The sequence below is a fragment of the Adiantum capillus-veneris genome, chromosome 26 (assembly GCF_014529385.1).
Source record: "Adiantum capillus-veneris isolate H3 chromosome 26, ASM1452938v2, whole genome shotgun sequence".
Taxonomy (NCBI): Eukaryota; Viridiplantae; Streptophyta; class Polypodiopsida; order Polypodiales; family Pteridaceae; genus Adiantum; species Adiantum capillus-veneris.
The window spans coordinates 113449290-113474132 of NC_140956.1; the positions used below are offsets into that span (position 1 = coordinate 113449290).

General features: G+C 42.1%; 1 protein-coding gene across 1 annotated transcript in view; it reads right to left on the reverse strand.

The window, feature by feature from the left end:
• Positions 1–4781: 4781 nt before the first annotated feature.
• Positions 4782–24843, reverse strand: part of LOC147424015 (uncharacterized) — a 46755-nt gene continuing 26693 nt past the window's right edge. Inside the window, exons 4-7 of the mRNA XM_086502296.1 lie at positions 7484–7526; positions 7283–7382; positions 7123–7191; positions 4782–7045 (exon numbers count right to left, since the gene is read on the reverse strand). Of these exons, the coding sequence (XP_086358422.1) occupies positions 5276–7045; positions 7123–7191; positions 7283–7382; positions 7484–7526 (1982 nt within the window). The 3' untranslated portion in view covers positions 4782–5275. The remainder of the gene's footprint in view (positions 7046–7122; positions 7192–7282; positions 7383–7483; positions 7527–24843) is intronic.

The window sequence follows — 24843 nt, forward strand, 5'->3', positions numbered from 1 at the left end:
TGGGTATGCCAGTTGTTAAAGAGTCTTTATGGCTTAGAACAATCACCGAGGGCATGGTACCATAAATTCCACAAGTTTATGCTTTCTCAAGGCTACAAACGTAGTGAGTTAGATCACTGTCTATATACAAAGAAGGCTAAGGATGGCAGTTGGCTGATCCTTATTTTGTATGTGGATGACATGTTGATTGCTGGCAAGCACTTGGAAGAAATTTCAGCTTTGAAGTCAAAGATGGAAAAATCGTTTGACATGAAAGACATGGGTGAGGCAAGTCATATACTTGGTATGCGCATTGAGAGAGACAGATCAAGGAAGTTGATTTGGTTATCTCAAACAGAGTATATTGACAAGGTTTTGCAACGTTTCAATATGGAGAAGGGAAAGGCATTGAGTGTTCCATTGCCACCATATGTGAAACTTAGCAAACAAGATTGTCCTGTGTCTGAGGAAGAACAGGCTGAAATGGATAAGATTCCATATGCGTCTGCAGTGGGTAGTTTGATGTATGCAATGATTGCTACTCTCCCAGACATTGCATTTGCAGTGGGAGTAGTAAGTCGATACATGTCAAACCCAAGCAAGAAACATTGGGAGGCAGTGAAAGGAATATTGAGATACCTGAAAGCTACAAAGAGTATGCGTATATGCTATGGGAGTCAGGAGCTAAGTGTAAAGGGTTTTACAGACTCAGATTATGCAGGTGACTTAGACAACCGAAGGTCTACGTCAGGGTATGTCTTTACATTGGCTGGTGGAGCAGTATCATGGCGTTCTAGATTACAAGATTGTGTTTCTCAGTCTACTACAGAGGCTGAATATGTTGCAGCATCAGAGGCATGCAAAGAATCAATTTGGCTTAATCGACTAGTAACAGATTTGGGAATCAAAGAAGAGATGCATGTGTTATATTGTGATAGTCAAAGTGCTATACAATTGGCTTGCAATCCAGTTTATCACTCAAAGACAAAGCATGTGGATGTGAAGTATCATTTCATCACGGAAATGCTCGAGGATAAGCAACTTCAGCTTGTCAAAGTTCACACCACAGAAAATCCTGCTGATCTACTTACAAAAGGACTTCCCTCAGAGAGCTTTGCGCATTTTCGCAAGCAAATAGGTGTAGGGTAGTACATCACTTCTCTACATCTCTTGTATATTAGCTTGTATAGTAGCTTCTCTCACACTTAAAGTACCACATTGGACTTTAAGTGGGAGGTTGTTGGGGTATAAAGCCCAATGTGGTCACCCAGGTAAGTGGGCGGGCCGCCAGGTATGTACACATATTCTTTTGTAAAAACCTAATAAGAACTCACTATGCTCTACACATTACAGTAGAGCGAGTTCACCATATCGTCGTGCTCTCCTTCTCGCACTCTCTCTCGCGTCACACTTCCGCTCGTACTCCTTCATGATATACTATGACAGCACAACTTTTATGCAAATCCAACAAGTGTGGTTTCCTTAAGATTGAAATCAATTACTTGAGGTCGGTAACTTCTTAACATAATATGGATATGTGATTCTATAAGAAGTCCTTGATTTGCTTGATCTTTTCATTGGTCAAACCCATCAAATTGGTGAACAACGTTGATAGCCGAACATTAACAAAGGGACTAAACCTCGTAGAAACATACTTAGCACTATTATAAGCAAACTCCAAGATTGAGAGGTAATCTTTCCAATCTAATTGTTTCTTACTTAAGATGATCAGCCATACTTAATTTAATACTCAACTTTTGGAATACTACTCGCTAAACATGGCTATTAAACTTACAATCACGATCACTTACTATATTGGTGGGTAAACCATAAAACTTGTAAAGGTTCTCCACAAGTAGGTTTGCTCATTCTTGAGTTTTTACATAGTGTTTATAGGAATAAACATACACAACTTAGTAAGATGGTCAACCACAACCCAAATGGAATTGTGTCCATGTATAGTGGTTGGTAGTTCTACAATAAAATCTATAGAGATACTTTCTCACTTACCATCTAAGATCTCTAAGGGTGAAACAATCCTCCTGCTTTTAATCTTTCTACCTTATTATCTTGCACTTTTGGTAGTAATTACATCATTTTGTACGTCTTTATGCATATGTGGTTAGTAGAATTGACGACGTATAAGTGATTAGGTATTTCTTAGATTAGGATGACCAGCACTAGGACTATCATGACACTCATAAAGGATTTGACCCCTGAAGTCATTGTCCGTCAATACACACACTCACCCTTTGTGGAGTATGTAACCCTTATCAATGGAAAAATGTTTTCATATATTAAGTTCATCGCTAGTTAAAGTGGAGCTTTGTGTAGAGTCATCCTAAACACTAACATAAGTGTTGGCGAGATCTCGTTTCATAACATGACTCTACACCATGGAGTAAGATTGATAATGTTCGCACTTGTCGACACTTTGATTTTTTGTAAATACAAGAGCATTTATCTCAAGCATGTCAACTACAACATCGTACTGACGTTTGTACTACCTTAACTTACAATTAATACTCTTGAAGTATTTCAGTCCAGCTGGCCTTACCCCCCTTCAAATATCTCTATTGTGCAAACCACTAATGCTCTCATGATCAAAAAACAATTTCAAACTGAGCAACACACAAATAATGTTGCCATTGTTTCAAAGCATGAATAATGGCATAAAGATCTGACTCATAAGTGAAGTAATTCTACTAGGCAGAATCAAACTTCTTACTTCAAAAAGCAACATGTCGGCCTTCTTGTAGGAGCACTACACCTTTAGCATTGTTGCTAGAACTCGTCATACAAATGGTCTGAAAGGATCAACACTACCTAAAATTGGTGTCATAGTTAAAGCTACTTTAAGCTTATCAAAACCATATTGTTGTTCGTCGTTCCATTTGAAGATCTCTCTAATTCTAGCTCATTTAAATGTTACAAGCACATGACAAGCATAAAAAGTATGTTAATGAAAAATGACCATTGATTACTTTTGAAAAAGATGATCAAGTTTTTTTGCGTGTACCGGAACATTTCAAAACTCACAAGACACGTTCAATTTCAAAATTATCTCCTCCTTACAATGGTCCATTTAGAGTCATCAAATGCACTAGCAAAGCTACCTATAAGTTGGATTTACTAGCCTCTTCAAGTGTGCATCAACAATATTCCATGTTATTTGTTTGAGGAAACATCTAACCATGGATGACAATGTCAACCTGCAAATGTTTTGGTCGATTTTATTGAACCACCAATTTGCCTCATAAACCCAAACATATTCTGGGTTCTAATGTTCTATGTACCCTTAAGGCATCATGTACGCCATCAAGTATTGGTAAAGTGGAAAGACAAGCCTAAGATAAGTTCCACCTGGGAAAACATTAGAGTGATTAAAAAACGATCTCCCACTTTTGTTTCTGAAGACAAAAATTGTTCTCCAAGGAGAGTAATGTGAGGGCAAGGGACAAGCAAGCATCCCATGCCTCCTTACCTTTTCATCTTATGAACATCCTATTATGGTGCCTCCTATATTGACGAAAAGCCAATGCATGACTCTTCTTGCTCCTTCACTTCAAAGCTTTCAAATGCGCGAGAGTTTGATTCTCACAATTCTAATGCTTCCTCGAGGTTGCATTCCTAGTAGCCTTTTCCCATCAATGAAACTAGTCAACACAACCATCCAAGTATGCCAATGAATCTCGCGCCTTTCTACAACAATGGACAGATGATTGCATACATGCAATACTTGCGCAACCTATTGAATAGCTACCTACAATTAGCTTTGTCTCACTTCTATGCAACACCCGCAATACCAATTTGATTGACCATCACTAACAATGCCTTTTAACAATCTAAAAATAGGTGCAGCATCAACAAAAGGGGCAAGAGAATGGTAAAGCTCTTCCCCATGTATCATGACAAAACACATCCCCATATGTGGTACTCAACCTTGCTGCTCATAGCTCCTTGACCTAGACCCGGCTTTCGTACAATGGAAAAATATGCCCTCTCTCTCTCTCTCTCTCTCTCTCTCTCTCTCTCTCACACACACACACACACACACACACACACACACACACACACACACACACACACAAAAGAGAATAAAAATTCCTCCTTTTTTGTCACTAAGCCAACCATCTGCAAAGGAGAGAATACAAAAAACTAGTAGAGTATATCCAAGCATTCTGTAATGTGACCATGCTAAGTGAGGGTAGTGATGCGATGATCAATATAGCTCGAGTGGCTGAGATACGAGGATGCCACATATCACCATGCCAATGGGCATGTGATAATTGGAAATGTGTATTTTGTGGACAAAGCTGTAATAATTTAGTCTCTGAAGGTGGTTGACTCACAATTCTAGCATTGAAAGGATGAAGAAAGCTCTAAGTGATGCCAAAGTACAAGGGCTAGCTTCTGCCTGCATCACATTGTTCAAGCATTGTAGGATTAACTTGCGTCTCTTCATTCAGACCATGAGGTCTTTTGTGTAGAACAGCATAACCTTCAGCATACATAAGGAGAATGCAAGGTGACAGCTCACTTTCTACCATCCCAAATCAACAAAAATGCCGAGGACTACGAACACAAAGCAAGGATAGACTCAGCATAGTCAAAGCATTGAACCATGAATACATAAAACATGTGCTACCTATGTGCAAGTAATCCCTTCAGTAGAAAGGATTTGTGCAATCGAACAAGGCTTGCCCACAGCTAAGACGCGTACCAAGGACAACAAAGACAACTCGATTGGCAAGGAATCAAGTGACTGCACATTTGAAAATGTGGAGCAAAAGACACAGTCCAACACAACTAATGGGCCTGTTGCTTTCCAATTTTCATAATTTTTCGAAATAAAGTCTCATTTCTGATTCTCACCATGGTGGATTCGTTGTCAACATGAAAAAAAATTGAAAATTGGTGGGGGCTCCTCTGTACTCTGGAAAAGGAGGAGGATTGGAGCATTCAAATCCACCATAAAAAGTGCTCCTGACATTCGCTTTGCATACATCGTCCCACAGAACCAATAGCTGGTGTGTGCTACAGCCAATCCAGAAACATTGGGAGCAAGGAAAATCCATCTGACTTCAGCCCATACATCATCACTGTTCAAAATGGAGCCCCTCCTTCTTCAGGGAAGGCAAAAACAAAACAATCTCTCCTGTTATAGCAACAAGACATGATGATCTTCTGACGTTCGTACTTGTCACCCAGAGAGCTGCTGCACATATACAGCACAGAGTTTGTGTTCGAATGCTATGTCATAAAAGCACCGCACACATAACCCGGAACCTGAGCCTTAACCAAAGCACATTCCAGAGTCTGTATCAAATCCATCAAAATTCATGTACTGAAAGATGTCATCCTCATTATCCAAAAAACTGTCACAATACCCAGTTCCCAGATCACTTGTATCCATGTTATGATCAGGTACATTCAAGCCGGAATTTGGTTGGTCCCATAAGGAAGAGACAGAGACTTGAGAATCCAAGTTTGAATTGCTTGAAAGTACAGCTAACTGATTTGTATCAGCATCCACACTGCTTGCAATCAATGGTGCTTTAAAGCAATCATAGTGTGCAGGAGCTAAGCCACCTTCCACATTTCTTAAATGGTAGCTATCTGAATGTCTCCATGGAAATATTGCTTCTTTTTCAAATCGAGTTAAAGATGGCTCCACAACGAGACATGACTCTGCATTATCAACAAACCCATCTACCATAGACTGGTTGTGAGAAGTCATAACAGTTTCACGATGCAACTCACCCTCATCAATTTCATCACATAGCTGCCTGCTGGACCTGGTAAATGCTTCATCTGCAAACCGAGATTGTTCCATATAACCAGACATTAACTCTTCTCTTGACCTACTAGACTTACATGCCCCTGCAATCTGCTCTGTACCCTTACTACTCCAATCCAAAGTTTGTGATGGCACTACCGCCGAACAGTATGCCTCCTGAACCACAATATTGTCAACTGGCATCATAGGCCCAGGTGCATCTCCGATCAGCTCTTGTTCTTTGCTACTGCAGCCCATCTCTTGTGCTGACAATTCAGCTGAACAAGGTGCCCCTTGGCACAGATTTACCGTGGCACACGACTGCTTGCCATTGGCTGAAGTGGATCTTCTCTCATTTAGGCAACTATCCACCACTTCTGACCCTGACACCTCTGGCATCGTAGGCCCATCTGCATCTTCGATTGGCCCTTGTTCTTTGGTACTGCACCTTCTCTCTTGAGCTGACACTTCAGCTGAACAATGTGCCTCCTGGACCAAATTCATCTCAGTGCATGACTGCTTGCCGTTGGCTAAAGTTGATCCGGTTGCATTTTGGCAACTATCAGCTCCTTCAAACGATAAAACCTGTTCCTCCAAATTTGCTGAATGCTGATTATTCAAAACCAGATGATTGACTGCACTGTGACCACTTACTGGATTCTTCACACTTGCAATGGCCACAGTTTCAGCTGTATCTATTTCCTTATCATGTGAGTTGTTTACATCAAAACGTTTTTCTGCCGCTACAATGCTTGGATGTGTTGGATTCATATGATGTAAACCTTGTAAAAAGCCATTGCTCACCATATAGCTGCAGCATTGCAAGAGATGGCTATTTTCCTTCTCAAGATCACGACTAAAGAGCTGAAACAACTGCCTTTTCTGTCGCTGCGCAACCAAGGCACTCCGACCCCTTCTCTGCTCTTGCCGTTTCCGCCTGAAGACAAACGCAAAGCAAGGGGCTCTGATCTTCTCTTCTTGATTTTGCTCAGTTATTTCATCACTTTTTGAAGTAGATTGGAAATTTTCTTCTTGGACGCCCTTCTCAACATCAGAGACTTGCCCTTGATATGGAGATTCAACTGGACCAGAATCCTCTATCTCCATTGGCATCTCGAAATCATTTCCACAATGATCTGGGTCATTACCAAGATTACTTGTGTGGCCTTTGCTGTCTGACTTGGCTACTTGACTTTCACCTAAGCGCTGTTCTTGGACGTCTGGTTTTTTGTCAATTTTTTGATTTTCACATCTGTAATAACTAGTAGAAAGAGCACCTTGAAAATGCTGCGAAGACAAATGATGTGATCATTTTGAGGGAACAAAATGGAAAGGTAACAAGTTAATGGTATACTCCTTGATACCCGTAAATAATTCCTTGGCTTCTTACAAATGAACTCCCCCATTTCTTCTTGCATTCTCCTCTCTTCAGCCTTGAAAATCCCGTCAGAACATAAGCATGTTAACTGCAAGTTAACACACAACCGTATGCGGCAAGGTAAGACATCTCAGACCCTGCCATACCTTCCGCTGCATGTTTGCTGGAGTTGGATACTTGGTTTTCCGTTGCTCTAGCCACCGAGTTACACCAGCCGTATTTTTCGTAAATTGCCGAGCTGGGCTCCTGACAAACAGTTGAACTGGCTTTCTTAGGAAAAAAGATACAAGAAGGCAGAAGCGCCTTCCGTACTTGGTAGCTTAAAAGATAAGACACAAGAAGCTTACATGTTGTCGGCATAACTCAATTTGCACTCCGTAGCAGTTTCTCCTTTGACAAAAGGGCAAGGTTTTATAAGAACCAGAAGAATTATAACTAAATGAATCCAGGATAGCCCAGATTCACCTTTAAAGCAAAGAATTTACCCTAACTAACAGAACTTGAACTCTCAGTACCAACAAATTGAACATTGCAGATGCCATTGCCAGCAACTGCCTCAACCCTCATCAGCTTTTCAATGAAACCTTACCCAGTAAAAGTGCTACACTCAAACATTAGTGGCTGAGGACATGCCTTAACACTACCACTTCTACTCAGAAAAGGTGGAGAAAACTTTAAAAAGAACTGTATTGCATTCAAAAGAGCACGACTATCCCCTCCTCAGAAGGACCCACCCCTAACATTGTCCCATTGGAGATCACTCCTAGTAGTGTTGAAGCAAAGAGACTTCTTGTAAAGAGCAACTCCCTTCGTTAGAAGTATTTCAAAACCCCCTCTGATGCCTCAAGTGGTACCTCCTCCTTCGACACCAGAAAGTACGAGAGCTTCCAACCGACAACCTTCTGAGCCGTCTGTTCCGATCGGGGGAGTCTTCAGGAATATGGTGCAACCATTTGACCCTGATCCAATGCAACCGCCGTTGCCCCCACCTCCACCACCACCACCGCCACTATGCTACAATGGTTGGAGCCCATATGGATACCCTTATTATCCGTACTTGGGATACGCGCCTAACCAAGCCAAAGATTTCAAGGATGGTGGCACGACAGTCAAATTTTTCACTTTTTCCGGGGTGAAAAATCGGAAGAAAGCATTGCAGTTCCTAAAGCAATTCGACAACATCTATGCTTTGGGGAACTATACAGAAGAATCCAAGATTTCTCGAGCAACGAGATTTTTTAAAGATAATGCTATGCAATGGTGGAGTTCAATTGCGACACAAACGCATGCTCCAAGAAGCTAGCAAGCTTTCAGGACAGTTTTTGCACGTAGTTACATGACTTCTATATTCGAAGTCCAAATTAGGGCAACTTGAAAATGCTTGCCACAGAGACCATGGAGGACTATAACCAAAGGTTTCTCGACGTCTATCTTTCGATGTCCTTCTTTAAGTTCATTCCCTTGAAGGACCAGTGTGAGCGCTACACCATTGGATTACCATGACCACTGCAGGAATATTGTTTGTCCAAGCAAGTCTCTACCATGCAAGAGCTTATGGACCATGCCGCGGTCGACTACAAACTGATGAAGGGAAAGCTAGAGTTTACCACAGAAGAACCTCCGGCCACTAACCACAACTCTCGCCAACAAAGAACAAATTCTCGAGATTCTCGTGAAAGTCAACCGCAAAGGCCTCGTTTGACGCCTCAACAACGAGACACCTTACTACAAGGAGGCCGATGTTTTGGATGCTTTCAAACGGGAAATAACTATTTTGGATGTCCCCAACGCACTGACAGACCAGCGAGCTGACCCCCACGCCGACGGTCGTAAAAACCAAGGACCATCTCCAGCCAAACAAGCTAAACCGGCCATTGGATTAGTACATGACATCTATGGCATACGCCTTGAAAGTACAAATGAATTGTGTCGAGTATGGCAAAGTCAACGGTTTGAAAGTCCAAGAGCTACAGAGAACTTCATCCATCCAAAATTCTTGAAGCAAATGGACTTTGATTATGATGCAGAGGGTGGAGAAATTGAAGCAAAGCTAGCCACAAGGCAAACTCAAAAAGTGGTACCGCTCATTGGTGCTCTCCCAATGACTATTTAAGATTATCATGGAAAAGTCGATTTCCACATTATGAAGTTGGGCAATTGCGACGTTCTCTTGGGCATGTCCTGGCATGACAAGAATGATGCGACTCTCCAGGTTCGGAACCGAACCATCACCGTGATGCAAAAGGGCAAGCCAATCGTCCTCAAAGTTCGGTTGTCCGACAAAACCCTGAATAAACTCTCTATTTGTTTTTATAGCTAGATCCTTTTGACCTTAGTTTGAGAAAGTATTGTTTGAAAATTTGTTCTGAATTTGTTTGAAATGAATGGTATCTGTTTTAAACCCGTCTTGGTGCCGATTTGAATTGTTTGGCTCTGGTTTTAATACTGGTTTCAATGATTGGTGATTTTACTCCCGGGTGGAGTAGTAAGAAATGATGTTTGAGAATGCTTGTTCATACTCATGGCCCGAACCCTTGTGGCTCTTTGCGGGGGGAATATTGAATGATTGAAAAGTGTAGTTTTTACTCATGGCCTGGACCTGGATAGTTATTTACGGGGTAAGTATTAAGAAATCTGAGCAGCCGTTACTCTCAGCAACTCCAAACGACGCAAGCTACGGTCTGGGGGGGACGTTCGGTTGTAAAAGGCCTCTATATCTCATGGCCCTAACCTTTTTAGGTTATTTGCGGGAGGAGTGATGAGAGAGTCGTTGAACAATTCATGGCCCGGACCGGGATGGTTATTTGTGGGGGGAATGTTCATCCGCGACTTTATGTTTATATGTCTTGTAACATGCATATGGGAGCATTTATGTTGCATTGTGATGTGCCAACCACTGAATATTCCTAATTGGATGAGATTGCTTGGGTATGTAATTTTAGTGCATCAAGACACCCGTGGAAGATCAATGCGGTGTCGTGCCGTGGCACATACATAGTGTGAAATAAAAACATTCACCTCACTCTTGACACTTCTCAATGTATGCAAATAAAAGCAATCAAGTACATATTGTGATATATGTTGAAGTTTCTACTGCGGTCATTATCATGTACATACCTATCCGGGGTGGCCTTGGATGTGGCACATTTGCATGCTTTTCCACTCGATAAGATGCTTAATTTGGTTTTACAATGTATATATTCCAAGTGTTTAATGGTGGCACACTCACCTCGCCTATAAAGACTGATGCGGACAAAAACTGCCAAAAATAGCAGCTAACAGGCGTCGTTGCAGAATTGCATGGAAAGTGACCCAAAATGATATATTGATAGAAAATGGTGCTCATCTATGCTTTTTATGCTTATGCGAGTGATCCCACAAATTTAGGGATTTTTCTGACTCCGTTTGGGATTTTTCGCATCAAAAATGGCATTTTTTGGGTCAAAAATGAGTTGAAAATGACCTAGTTTTGGTCGAGAGTGGCAAAATGGCCCAAAAATTGACACATCATCTGAAAATGCCGTGGAGAAGAGAGAGAACGGGGCTTTTTACAGAAAAAACCAGCAATTTTGCTCTAGTATGTAATTGCTTCCATGGTTGCTCAATCTATGTGTAGGGCAATCCCGCCTCTTCGAAATCTTGTATCTGAGCTAGTGAGGGAGTGAATTAGGGTTTCCCCTTATCAAAATGGTGTGTGGGCTTCACTTTTGAAGCTCTTAAATCTTTGCAAAATCAGAAAATTGTCGTCATGAAGGTGGAAGCTCGAGCATTCCTTGCAACTGTTTGATGTTACGACTATGAATTGGGGGCCAGGCTACATGATACCATGAAAGAGGTTTGGGTTTTGATTAAGATTTGTGCTTGTATGAGCATTAAGGTTTCATGGCTAAAACTTTAGTGTTTTTAAATGGTCTTGTAAAGTGAAATTGAATGTGATTTGGTGATCCTCTCATCATAATCTCGACTACGAAAACAAGCAGACTCCAAGCACAATAGGAAAGAGGGTTTGTGACTTTGCTGTCACGAACGCACTTAGATTTTCTGTCACCCTTAGAAAGAGGGCTGGTGATTCTCCACAAACGCTTTCTCGCAAAGGGTTTGTGACTCTTATCACGAACTCTCACAGCCAGAGGTTTTGCACCTTCGTAGCTAGACCGCACACTTTCCGACATTTCTGGTGAACCCGACGTGAAGCAGCTGGGGTGAGGGTTCAAATACTTGTTTTGAAAAGGTTTAATTACAAATAATTAAAGCTATGGATCAACAAAAGCAACAAGGCATGCGTTTTGATCAAGGCACAATGCAAATGTTTCAAGCATTCGCCATGTTTATGCAACAACAACAGGCTGCAGAAAGAAGGGAGGTGTCATCAACGAAAGCCCTTCAAGCTATTGTGAACAAAATGGACCAATTTGAAGAGAAAGATGTCACAAAGTTTCTTCGTGGTTATGTAAAAGAGATGGAGCTACAACGGGTTCCAGAGGTGGACATGATTCGTAGTTTTGAGCTTGTTGTGGTCCCCGAGATTAGAGACCATGTAAGGGGAATCAAGGAGGAGCATGGAGAAGGTTGGGAGCAATTCAAATTAGCCCTAAAGGAGGATTACTTCATGGAGGATTCTGAAAGGGTTACAAAAAGGACAACCTTGGAATGGGTTGCAAAGCCAAAAGAAGGACTTTCCATCATCGAACTGTTGAGAGAGTTTGAGCTCCAAGAAAAGCTAGAGCTACTCCTTGAAGACAAGAATACAAAACAGGGTCTAAAGGCTGAGTGGAAAGAGGTTGAAGACGCAGTTTCATTGCTTGCTAAGAGGCAGCGTCGTAGGGACAAGATGGTGGTGAATGGTACTACCTCTCCTCCTAGCACGTCAGAGATTCCACCAAAGCCTACTGGTGTGAGTCCAAAACGTGATAATTCAATGCTTGATGAGCTTGTTAAGGGCATGCGAGAAATGAAGTTAAAGCTAACAAGGCTTGAAGAAAAAGGACAACCTGCTGCAGGACAAAAATCCCAAAGCAAAGAAGGATTTGTGCACAGATGCATATGGTGTGATAGCAAGGACCATGGCAGAAGGGATTGTGATAGCTTTACTGATGCCTTAAAAAGAGATCTTGTGTTTTTTAAGAATGGCAAGATCCATCTGCGGGAGACAGGTATGCCATTAGGAACTAACTTTGGAAAAGGAGGTATGCGAAAGTTAGTGGAGGATATGGCGACCAATCATGCTATTTCTACAGTGGAGGCTGCTACCTATGGGGCAAAGATAGAGCTCATTCCAAAGAAAGCATTAAAGTCTACTTCATATGCTTTTGAGGAGGTTGATAGCTTGTGGCCATATGCAGTAGCCTCAGCTGAAAAAAGAAAGGTAACTAAACAGGTGTTACATGAAGCTGGTGATTGCATACGCCATACAACAGGTTGGGATGACCCTGTGGACTCTTTATCAGTGAATGTCTATCTTGCAAAATGCTATAACAATGAAGCAATTGTGGAAGAGAAGCGCAAACGTGAGAATGGAGATGCAGGTCCTTCTACTTCAAAGAGGGTTACAAGAGCTGGTGGAAGAAAGGATCCAGGATCTTCTTATGAGGCTCCACCGCATGTGCCTCCTCCTCCTGAGATTCCTATGGAGGAGGCATCTACAGGAAAGAAGAAAGAGCAAGGAAAAGCTAAAGCAAAAGGCCCTGCATACAACTACAATCTGACATTGAAGCTGCCACAAACTTCAAGCAGGTATTGGAGGAAAGGATTTTGAATAGCAAAGTTGAGTTTACCTTGGGTGAGGTTCTTGGCATTGCTAAACGCGAGTTTCATGAAGAAATTATAGATATCATAAAAAGAAAGAGACAAACTCTCACTAAGTCTATTCCTCCACAGTCTGAGGGTGAAGGGGAGTCACTTAAGGCACATGGAATACATGTCCAAGAGAGTGATTGTGATGAAAGTGTGGTAGGATGCTACCAGTCTTCTCGAAGAGATGCACATGCTAGATTTGCAGATGATGATGATGATGATGAAGCCTCCTATAAAAGCCACTACTCCAAAAGTCATCGGGCAAGAGCTTCAACAGAAACTTTAGTCAAGGTGGGTGATCTTGAGGAGCCATATGTTGCATTGATAGATCATGGCTCTGAGATCAATCTTATGTCCAAGAGCCTTACATGAAGGGTAAGTGGCCGATAGACACAGACCATGGGTGGATGATTAGAGCTGCAAACAACTCATCATGAGAGCTATATAGGGCTTGTCCAAATGTGAAAGTGACGATTGGTAATGTGAAGGATGAGCAAAATTTCTTTGTGCAGGAGATGTCTACCTATCCTCTTATCCTTGGGCAACCATACATCACAGCCGTTCGCATGGAAACAAAGGTCTTGGATGATGGTTCTGCTTATGCTAGGGTAAAGAGCAGAGATGGGAAGCGAGCTGTGCAATTTTTGACTGTGTGTGTGAATCACGAGAGGAACTGCAATAGTCTTCGTGAGTATCCTCTACCAAAAGCGAACAAAGAGTTCAAAGAGTACAGGGAGACAAGGGGTTTTGGCCATGTACCATTGTGAAGCGGGATTGCAATGGTACAAGAAGAAAAAGATTCTCGCCTGACCCAAAGCGAGAAGAAGCTTTTTCTACAGGTTTCCAAGGATTAACAGAGCATGGGTCAGTATGTTTTATCAAAGCTTGATGATATGAAAAGAAGTGTGCGACAATATGTATATAGTGTACAAAAATACATGAAAGAAAATGGTTTCATAGAGGATAGTGAATACATTTCAGGTTTCTTTGAACAAGTTTCTCATGTAGATACTATGCTTGAGCTTGAAGCTATAATGGATTCTAGCATGCAAGATGGAACCCACATTGTGGAAGTATGCTCTATGGAAATGTATGATGTGATTGAGGCTTTTGAAGATCAGAGAGATTTCAATGCTAATGAAGGACCGGAAGTGCGTGTGGAGACCAAGTACAAAACGGTGGCAAAGAAAGTGAGACCAATGGCCTTACCTTTACCATCAGATTGCAGGAAAAAGCTAGAGCAAGCTTCTTTGCAGCCGAGTCTCAGGGATCCAAAAAGAACTAGACACAAGTTCACAATGGAATCCCTAAAAGAGATAAAAGTTGGCTGTGAAGAGTTTTTAACAGAAGAAGAGAAGAAGAGTTTCAAAGAAATGCTTTCAAGACATGGTAAGGCTTTTGCTTTCCAGCCACATGAGATAGGGTGTGTTGATCCTAATGTTGTTGTACCTATGGTGATCTTCACTATCCCTCACGTACCTTGGAATCTACGCCCAATTCCGGTTCCAAAAGCACATTTGTCAGAGTTAATAGAACTACTCAATGAAAAGATTAGCATGGGTATCTTGGAGCCTTCTTGTGCGCCATATTCAAACTCGTGGTTCATTGTGTCTAAGAAGAATGGAGCTTTGCGGTTCATACAAGATATGCAACCTGTAAACAAGGTTACCATCAGGAATGTGGGTACAAGACCTGTAGTGGATGTACAGAGGCGTTTGCAAGAAGGTCAATTTACTCAAAGGGAGATCTCTATTCAAGGTACGATCAATTTCAGCTAGATGTTGAGAGTAGAGATCTGACAACTATGAAAACACCTTTGGGACTGGTAAGGATGTGTACCTTACCTCAAGGAGCAAAAAATTCAGTTGCACATATGATGAATGGGATGAACAAGGTTCTACGTGACTTCATACCTCAAATCACAATGCCATTTCTTGATGATGTGCCCATCAAAGGATGTGAAGACAAAGATAAAGATGAAGCTATGGATTCAAGGAGGTGTCGTAAGTTTGTTGCAGACCATATCAAAGATTGTGAGAAGATTTTGTCAAAGCTGGAAGAAGTTAATCTTACCCTGTCATGGCAAAAATCTGTATTTGGTGTCAATGAAGTATTGATTGTGGGACATATGTGTGTTCCTTATGGTAGAAGGCCTTGTCCAAAAAAGATGGATGCAATCAAAAACATGAAAGAAACATGTACAACTATAACTGAAGTTCGAAGATTTCTTGGTGCTTGTGTCTTCTATCTTATTTGGATACCACATTATGCACATATAGCAGATCCCCTTTATAAGTTATTGAGAAAGAATCAAAAGTTTCGATGGGAAGAAGAGCACACAAAAGCCATAAGAAAGCTAAAGAAGCTACTTCTTTCATCGCCAACCTTGAGAAAGGTAGACTATGCATGTGAGAGACCTGTCATTGTGACAGTGGACAGGAGTCCTGCAGGGATAGGATGGGCAGTAGGGCAAGATGATGAAGGAAAAAGGTATGTGGTGAGATTTAGAGCCTAGATTTTGAGTTCTCACCAACGCGATTATGAACAAGTAAAAAGGGAACTATGGGGGGTGGTTACAACATTGAGGTGTGACAAGGAGTACTTGATAGGGGCATCAGTGGTGGTGGAAACTGATTGTTTGCCTCTTCTTGGAATGATAACAAACTAGTCAACTCTTGATATTGCAATGCTGCAATGGATAGCCTACATAAAGTCCTTGAATCCCGAGTTCAAGCATATTGCAGGGAAAGACAATTCAATGGCAGATATGCTATCTAGGGCAAGGTATAAAGATGAACAGGACATGATTATTGAGGGAGATGATGTTGGCACAAAGTTTTACACTATCGATCATTCAAAGAGTAGTCATGCATGTTTTGTGTCTTCACTTGAGTCCTTTTCAGAGGAACTATATGAGGATGAATGGCTCTTGATAGGTCGCTACTTAAGTACTCTGCAGAAGCAGGATGATTGGACTGAGCAAGAATTTAAGAGGATAAGAAGAAAAGCATATGGATACTTCTTGAGGGATAGCTACCTATGGAAGCATCCTAAACGAAGAGATGGAACACCATTGCGCGTAGTATGCGGTAAGGTTACTCGGCAACAAATCATCAAGGAGTTCCATGAAAGTTTATGAGCAGGACATCGAGGTGTATGGGCAACATTTGCCAAGGTAAAAGAAAGGTATTGGTGGAAAGGGATGTATAAGGATGTGGCTCAGTTTGTGGAGTCTTGTGTGACATGCCAAATGTATTCAAATGTACGGCATCGTGATGGACTACATCCTACTTATCCATTAGCCATGCATTACAAATGGGTTGTGGATTTGGTTACAATGCCTTTGGGACTTTGGCAAATGAGGTATTTGGTGCTTGCAAGAGAAGATTTGTCTAATCAAGTTGAAGGGCGTGCATTGAGGACAAAGAGTACACAAGTTGTATGTAAATTTCTTCTTGAAGATGTGATCTGTCGCTATGGGTGTGTGGGAAAGATAACTGCAGATAGAGGAGAATTGGATGTTGATGAAGCAAGGGAATTCTTCTCTAGAATAGGCATCAAACTAGCTTTAACTTGTGCTTATATACCAGAGGGAAATGGCAAAAGTGAAAGAGGACATCCTCCAATAATCAAAGCTTTAGCTAAGGCTTGTGAAGGTAAGCTTGGAGAGTGGCCAAGGTTACTGCCATTTGCATTGTGGGTTGACCGTACAACACATAGTTCAGTCACTGGCTATATGCCTGTTGAATTGATGTATGGTCAAAAACTTGTGATGCCAATTGAAGATGTAGTTCTTACATGGAATGTATTGCCATGGGAAGATGGAATGAGTAGAGAAGACCTTCTTGCATTGGCATATGACAACTAGAGAGAAGGCCTGAAGACATTGAGCTTGCAAAAGCTCGACTAAAGAATGCAAGGTTGAAAAACAAAGACAAATTTGACGAGATGCATAGGCTCAAACCGAAAGACATTGAAGAAGGTGATTGGGTGTTGGTGTACGATAGTAGCCTTGAAAACCAGCACTCTACAATAAGGAAGCTTGCAAAGAGATGGTTTGGTCCTTATGTTGTCAAACATGTGCATGGAAATGCAACTTACACCTTGCGTGAACTGGATGGGACAAAACTGGAAATTCCCATTGCAGGAAAAAGAATTAAATTATTCAAAAGAAGAGGGGATTCTGATCCATTTGATGCACAACCAAGTGAAGAGGATAATGAAGCCAACTATATGCAAACTGAGGATGAAGGTGAGAATATGGCGTCTGACCATGAGTTTTAATGCTCTACAAATGTTGTTGTGGCACATACCGGAGGATGTGCAGGTTCAGAGGGGGTGGATGTCGTGCCGTGGCACGTACATAGTGTGAAATAAAAACATTCACCTCACTCTTGACACTTCTCAATGTATGCAAATAAAAGCAATCAAGTACATATTGTGATATATGTTGAAGCGTCTATTGCGGTCATTATGATGTACATACCTATCCGGGGTGGCCCTGGATGTGGCACATTTGCATGCTTTTCCACTTGATAAGATGCTTAATTTGGTTTTACAATGTATATATTCCAAGTGTTTCATGGTGGCACACTCATCTCGCCTATAAAGACTGATGCGGACAAAAACTGCCAAAAATTGCTAACAGACTTCGTTGCAGAATTGCATGGAAAGTGACCCAAAATGGTATACTGATGGAAAATGATGCTCATCTATGCTTTTTATGCTTATGTGAGTGATCCCACAAATTTATGGATTTTTCTGACTCCGTTTGGGATTTTTCGCATCAAAAATGGCATTCTTTTGGGGTCAGAAATGAGCTAAAAATGACCTAGTTTTGGTCCAAAGTGGCAAAATGGCCCAAAAATTGACACATCATCTGAAAATGCCGTGGAGAAGAGAGAGAACGGGGCTTTTTACAGAAAAAACCAGCAATTTTGCTAGTGTGTAATTCCTTCCATGGTTGCTCAATCTATGTGTAGGGCAGTCTCGCCTCTTCGAAATCTTGTATATGAGCTAGTGAGGGAGTGAATTAGGGTTTCCCCTTATCAAAATGGTGTGTGGGCTTCACTTTTGAAGCTCTTAAATCTCTGCAAAATCAGAAAATTGTCGTCGTGAAGGTGGAAGCTCGAGCATTCCTTTCAACTGTTTGATGTTACGACTATGTAATTGGGGGCGAGGCTACATGATACCATAAAAGAGGTTTGGGTTTTGATTAAGATTTGTGCTTGTATGAGCATTAAGGTTTCATGGCTGAAACTTTAGTGTTTTTAAATGGTCTTGTAAAGTGAAATTAAATGTGATTTGGTGATCCTCTCATCATAATCTCGACTACGAAAACAAGCAGACTCCAAGCACAATAGGAAAGAGGGTTTGTGACTTTGCTATCACGAACGCTCTTAGATTTTCTGTCACCCTTAGAAAGAGGGTTGGTGATTCTCCACAAACGCTTTCTCGCAAAGGGTTTGTGACTCTCATCACGAACTCTCACAGCTAGAGGTTCTGCACCTTCCCAGCTAGACCGCACACTTTCCGACAGCGGTATGGGTATGATGGCTAATTTTACTACACCAGAATATCGAGTTCCGATATAGACAAAAGGAGAAGACAAGTTCTTAACAAAAGAGCCGACAAAAGAAGCCAACTCCTTAACAAAAAAAGAGCAAATTGATTGTCCCTCGGAATGTCTCTCAGAAATTTTTGAGCTAACTTGAGTTGCTTTGCAGATATGCTGTAATCACGGACAATTACTCTCTTTCAAGAAGGGGGGATGTCAGAAACTGCTGACAAGTCAAGCCACTGAAGAACGTAGCCACTGTGCAGATCACCGGCCAAGGGGCCTAAGCCCTACGAAGTAGAAGCAATAGAAGAAGATGACGGGGCAAACTACAGGGAACTCCGGATTTCGCGATGGCTTGCTGACGTGGCGGAATGAACAAAATCCCACGTTTCATGCTGACTGTTGGCGTGGCGGATTGTAAGAAATCCCGCGTTTCACGCTGACTACTAACGTGGCAGACTGTACAGATTTCCGTGATTTGCGCTGATTGGTGCTGACATGGCACTGTACGGATTTTCGTAATTTGCACTGGCAACTTTTGGACAAGATACCATATGCTTTTGAGTTTAAGGCTTTTCATGTAAACTGCTTTGGGGTATAGGGCCTTTGAATATGAGGCCATGGGCTCATTCTCTGGCATGCTTCCTAGAGAAGGTGCAGAGTCTGGGGTACCGACGTTGTACAGAGTTCAAAGAATATAAAGAAATACCGAAAGGGGCACCAAGGTTTGGAGACAATACTCTCTGGGGTGAAATTCCGCCACTCCGTGTTGCGTGTGCTCTCTCTTTGAGTTCCGTAATTATTGAAGTGCTAAAAGTCTGTTCAATGTGTTCTTTTCTATTGGCAAATGGTGCCCGTCTTGTGACAAAGATACAAGTGGGACGAATTCGCCCTTCATCTTTACATCAAGTACAATGTCTCGACCCTTCTCATTCTTCAAAGTCGCTTTCCTGGCCCTATAATCAACCACAACGCTCTTCTTGTGGAACCAAGGGATTCCTAGGAGGACGTCACACCCTTCCAAAGGCATGATGTAAAAGTCCGTGTCCCTAAATACCCCTGACTACGCAAATGCAGTTTGCCAATGACAAGTTTAATGGCAACATCCCATTCGGGTGCTGCTAGAACAACCTCAGACTGTGCCCCATTTCCTCGGGCGTAATTCCAAGTCGAGCTACCAATTCGGGTGAAATGAAGTTGGCCTTGGCTCCTCCGTCAAAGAAGATTAGGGCTTCTTGGTCTCGCACTTTGCCCCAGTTGAATTTTTCGTATGCATTTCATCCACAGCCTGATGGACAAACTGAAATTTACAATCAATTGGCATTTGATATTCTCAACTCGTATGTGCATGATAAGCAATTTAAGTGGGAGCAATATTTGCCATTAGTTCAAGTTGTCCTCAATGACTCTTTTTCTAGAGCTATTGGTCGCACTCCATATGAGGCTGCATTTGGCCGACCTTTTCAATCATTGTTGACTAGGTCTATTTCCAAGGTTAATGATGCTAATTGTGTTAGTCAGACCTATGCGGAGGTACTCGAGAGTGTTAAGCTTTGACTTAGCAAGGCTCAAGAGTCCTATTCTAGGCATGCTAATAAGCATCGACAGGATGTCTCATTTAAGGAAGGTGATTGGGTGTATTTACAAATCATGAAGCAACGTCTCAAGCAAGTTGGTAAGAGGTGTCATAAACTCTCTTTTCGTATGTATGGTCCGTTTCCAACCGTCAAAAAGGTAAATGATATTTCCATGCAATTACGTTTGCCATCTTCTTGGACAATGCATAGTGTTTTCCATGTTTCTTGGCTTAAATTGTTTCAGGGTGATCCTCCAAGGAGCGTTCCTGACGAGGACCAACCGGAGATTGTTGATGAAGCTGAGGTGATGGAGCCCGAGCAGATCCTTTTGCATCGATTCAAGCACGGCAAGAAGAAGCAAGCACAACAATATTTCCTCAAATTCAAGGATCGAGGGACACATGAAGCGGCGTGGGTAGACAAGGAATTCTTCACCAATTACCCAGATTTGCTAGCCTCATACAAGGAGGCCATGCAGATCGGTACCCATACCTCACCTTAAGCAGGAGGGCATGTCACGTGCACATGGCTCTGTGTGCCACGTGGACATACTTCATCGACTTCCAGAGCTAGTTTTCCCCTTCTTCCTAGATAGGAATGTCTAGAATCCTAGGAGGATTAGTACCGGCAATTTTGTGAGCTTGTTCGCAGGACTTGCATGTCCGGACAAGTCCATTAGATTAGGTTTTCCAGTTTGGAACCCTCTTGCATAAATGGTTTGTATACGCGTTTTGACAGATGTTATTACACTACAGTGGGCATCTGGCATGACGAGCATGTAGTTTTAGGTTAGAGGAATCCGACGTGCCAGACCGCGCGTCAATCGGATTCCCAGATGGGCGGATGTGCGACAATTGCACCCAGATTTGAATCCCATGGACCTATTTTTAATAAATCATTTTTTTAATTTATTTGTTGGAAATCCTGGTGGACAATTGCCCTACCTAGGCCTTAATAATTACTTAAGGCCCATTCCCGTGATTTACGCTGGCAACATTTTGGCATTGCTTTTGGACTAGAAGCTTTTGAGTTTGAAGGCTTTTCACGTAAACTACTTTTGGGGCCTATGGCCATTAAATATGAGGCCATGGGCTCATTCTCTGGCATGCTTCCTGGAGAAGGTGCAGAGTCTGGAGTACCGGCTTGTACTGTGTAGATGTAATATAAAGAAATACCGAAAGGGACGTCAAGGTTTGGGGCCAATACTCTCTGGGGTGGAATTTTGCCACTTCGTGTCACGTGTCGTCTCTCTCTCTCTCTCTCTCTCTCTCTCTCTCTCTCTCTCTCTCTCTCTCTCTCAGTTCAGTTGTTATTGAAGTGCTAATAATCTGTTAAGTCTGTTCTTTTTATTGGCACGTGGTGCCCGTCTTGTGACAATTGTTGATGAGAAGCGTAAACTTCTCCCAATTGATAATGGGCTTAAACATGCGAAACCGCTTGATGCCCAAAATAATATCACATCCTGCAAGTTTAGAGACTACAAAACGACGAGTAAATTGAGTTTGTTGAATGACTAACTTGACATCAATAACTTCTTGAGAAAGCGTGTCACGATTGTGACATATTCTGTCTTTGTATTACCTTCTTCACTTAATTCTTTTGCAGATACGAAGATGCACCAGATTCGAGACCCCAGTTCTCCAAAGGATGCGTCTCTTCACCCAAGAGTCACACCTGTTCGGCGAATAGCCATGCCTCTTTAGCAAATGGTTGCACCTTTACGCCGAAGGGTCACAACTCTACAGCAGAGGGACACGACTATTGGCCTAGAGTCATGTCTTTTGACCTATGGTCATGTCTCTTCATCGTGTCTCTTCAGTTTCTATACAAGAACACCCTTGTAACAAATTTCAATCAATCAATCAAACACAGAGTCTTGTAAGTCTTATCTCAGAGTCAAGTTCAAGTTTCTTAAGTCTTAATCATGAGTTTAAGTACTTACTTAAGGATTAGTTCCTAGAATCTTCACAGTGGTATTAGAACAAAATTTTTCCCCAGACGCGACGATTGTGAGCCTCTCACCCTCGCCGCTACACGCTCACTCTTCTCGGCGTTGTATGGAAGCAGAAGAAAGATGGAATACAATTTTTCTCCTGATGGTATGAGATAACATTGGTATTTGTTTCTTACCTACTAATAACTATAATGTACCAGTGATGTGTGTGCATGGCGTACCCGGAGAATCTCGTGCACCCTTTCATCGGGTTGCATCTTTTCACCCCTTTGTACTTGCACCCTTCATGCGAGAGGGTACTCAACCAGCAAGCGGCCACCCCCTTCCCAAGGTTCGCACCGGCACCCCTTCCTCTCCCCATGTGCTAGCCGTTGCACTCGACATCATAGTCACAAGGGACGCGTCCCGAGGAGTGGGGACGGGGAACGGGGCTCAAATGGATTTTTAGCATAAAAAAGAGAGCGGGACGACAAGTGGGGACGGGAAGCCCAAAAATGGGCATCCCCTATGACTATGCTCGACATGTGGGCTGCTTTGCTGAGGTTTCATGCAAAGAAGCTGGCTGCCACCTCTTCCAGTGCTCGCACCTCTTTCCCAAGGGATACCCCTTTGCGTACTTTTTGCCCAATCGCTGCGCTGAAATTGCTTGGGCTGCCCTTTCGTTGAATCATTGAACGCTGGGCTGAAACGCTGCAATTAAATCGCTGAAGAATTTTTTTACGTAAAAGAAAGCAACGCAATGCTTAAAACACAAATTTTTTAATGTCTCAAGTGGCCGGCCACACTTGACCGGCCTGCCCCATAATTTTTAACCCATGTGACAGCACGTTAAAAAAAAAAAAACCATGACAACCAGCCACAATCCTCATGTCTCTCCCTCTAGCACTGGCTTGGTGTGCACACAGTGCGCGCAGGACACTTCGTCGTCATGGCCGACGAATTCTTCAAGGTGCAGATTCTTTTCCTCTCATGCATAGACAAAGTTCCAAAGGAGCCTTGCCCGCGAACCCCTTCCTGTCCACGAGATGATTGTTATTTCCAACACTCCGACGATGGACACAGAACCGTCCCGGTTTTGAAATTAATTCTTGAGCCGAAGTACATACCAGTTCCCAAGTCGGAATATATTCTTATTACAAATTCTCCTGTCACGAGGTGATCACTATTTCTCCTACCCCAGAGTTGGAACTTGTTCCAGAGGTGGTACTTGTGCCACATTTACCCATTTCCGAAGTATCAATTCCTGCTCTCGAAATATCAGAAACGGTTACTTTCGCTAAACAATCAGCATGGTTGGATCAAAAGGTGGCGATGACCATATTTTACCCGAGGACCCGATAGCAGTTCTCAAAAAGCAAATGGCAGCAATTTCAACAAGCCTCGCATCGATTCACACTCGCTTGGATCAAATGCAGATGCAAACCTCTTCTCGGAGTCACCCAATGCTTCTCAGACTATACATGCTACTCCTCTACCATCTTCTTTTGAAGCTTCAATGGTCGACCAGGAAGAACCACTCAAACCAAAGGCTTCAGAAGTCAAATTTTCTCACCCAGAGCATGGTTTCTCATAGACAACTAGACACAAAGTACCTTCGTGCAAGCAACAAATGTCAACATGAATATTCTTGGAAATGTTATACTTCTAAGCACCCTACTTCTTATTGGAATCATCAGCAACAAAAGCAGGAATATGAAGCTTCCAAAGGATCATTAGCGATATTAGGATGGGCTTACTTAGTGGCACATATATCCGACCATAGTCGAGTACTCGGTCGTGAATGCGGCGCTGGACAAGTTCCCCCTCGCGAGCCATGCTTTACATTTAAGTCTTTCTTATCTGATGGTGGTGAAGTTGAAGATTTATTGATCCTTTCCTTGTGCAAAAGGATTCTTCAGAGGTCTAAGAGGCAACAACTCCCTCAACCTCCCCCTCCTCAATTGAAAGCCTTAATACCCACTGAAACAACTGAGATTCAAAAGATTTTGGTTCTTGTGTGACAACCAATAAGCACATAACCCCTTCTTTGGCCGTGATCTAGGCAGAAAAATTCGCCTCGTCATCGCCCTTGCAGAATTAAGTCTTTGTCTCTCAACAGATACCAAATGCAGTGGTGAATGATAATTTTTCAAACTTGAAGACTCTAGTCCTTACCTTCAGCAGTGCAAAGGACAAAAAAGATGCAGACTCTTGCAGCACGACTTTAGTCGCTGCAATTGAATCTTTGGACACAACTTGTTCCAATGATAAACCTTTACAGATGAATGTACCTCTAAATACGACTCTGTCTCAGTCTACGACATCCTTTCAGGAGGATTTTACTATTCAAGACAAACCAATGGAATACCTTGCAAATTTCCAACCAATTGTCATCACTCCACAGAAAACTCAAGTCAGTTTACCCCCCCAATAGTTTCACTTGAAGCAAATAAAGATTTAATCTTTTCTTGGACAAAGCTCGAAGTTACAAATGACTTTCACAAAAGCACTAATCAAGTTGCAGATGTGATACTCATACTTTTGGCAAAGATGAGACAAGTTGCAGATATGATCAATTTTCAATTTGGCAAATAGTTATGGTCAATAACAGTGCCATGACATGGGACTTAATAAAAAGAGCTTTGGATGCAGAAGCACTACAACAATACATTTCCTTCTCCCAAAATTTCTACCACCACTCTGGGTTTTATTTTAAATGGGAGGAAATATCACGATTGTGACATATTCTTTGTCTTTGTATTACCTTCTTCACTTGATTCTTTTGCAGATACGAAGATGCACCAGATCCGAGACCTTGATTCTCCAAACGATGCATTTCTTCAC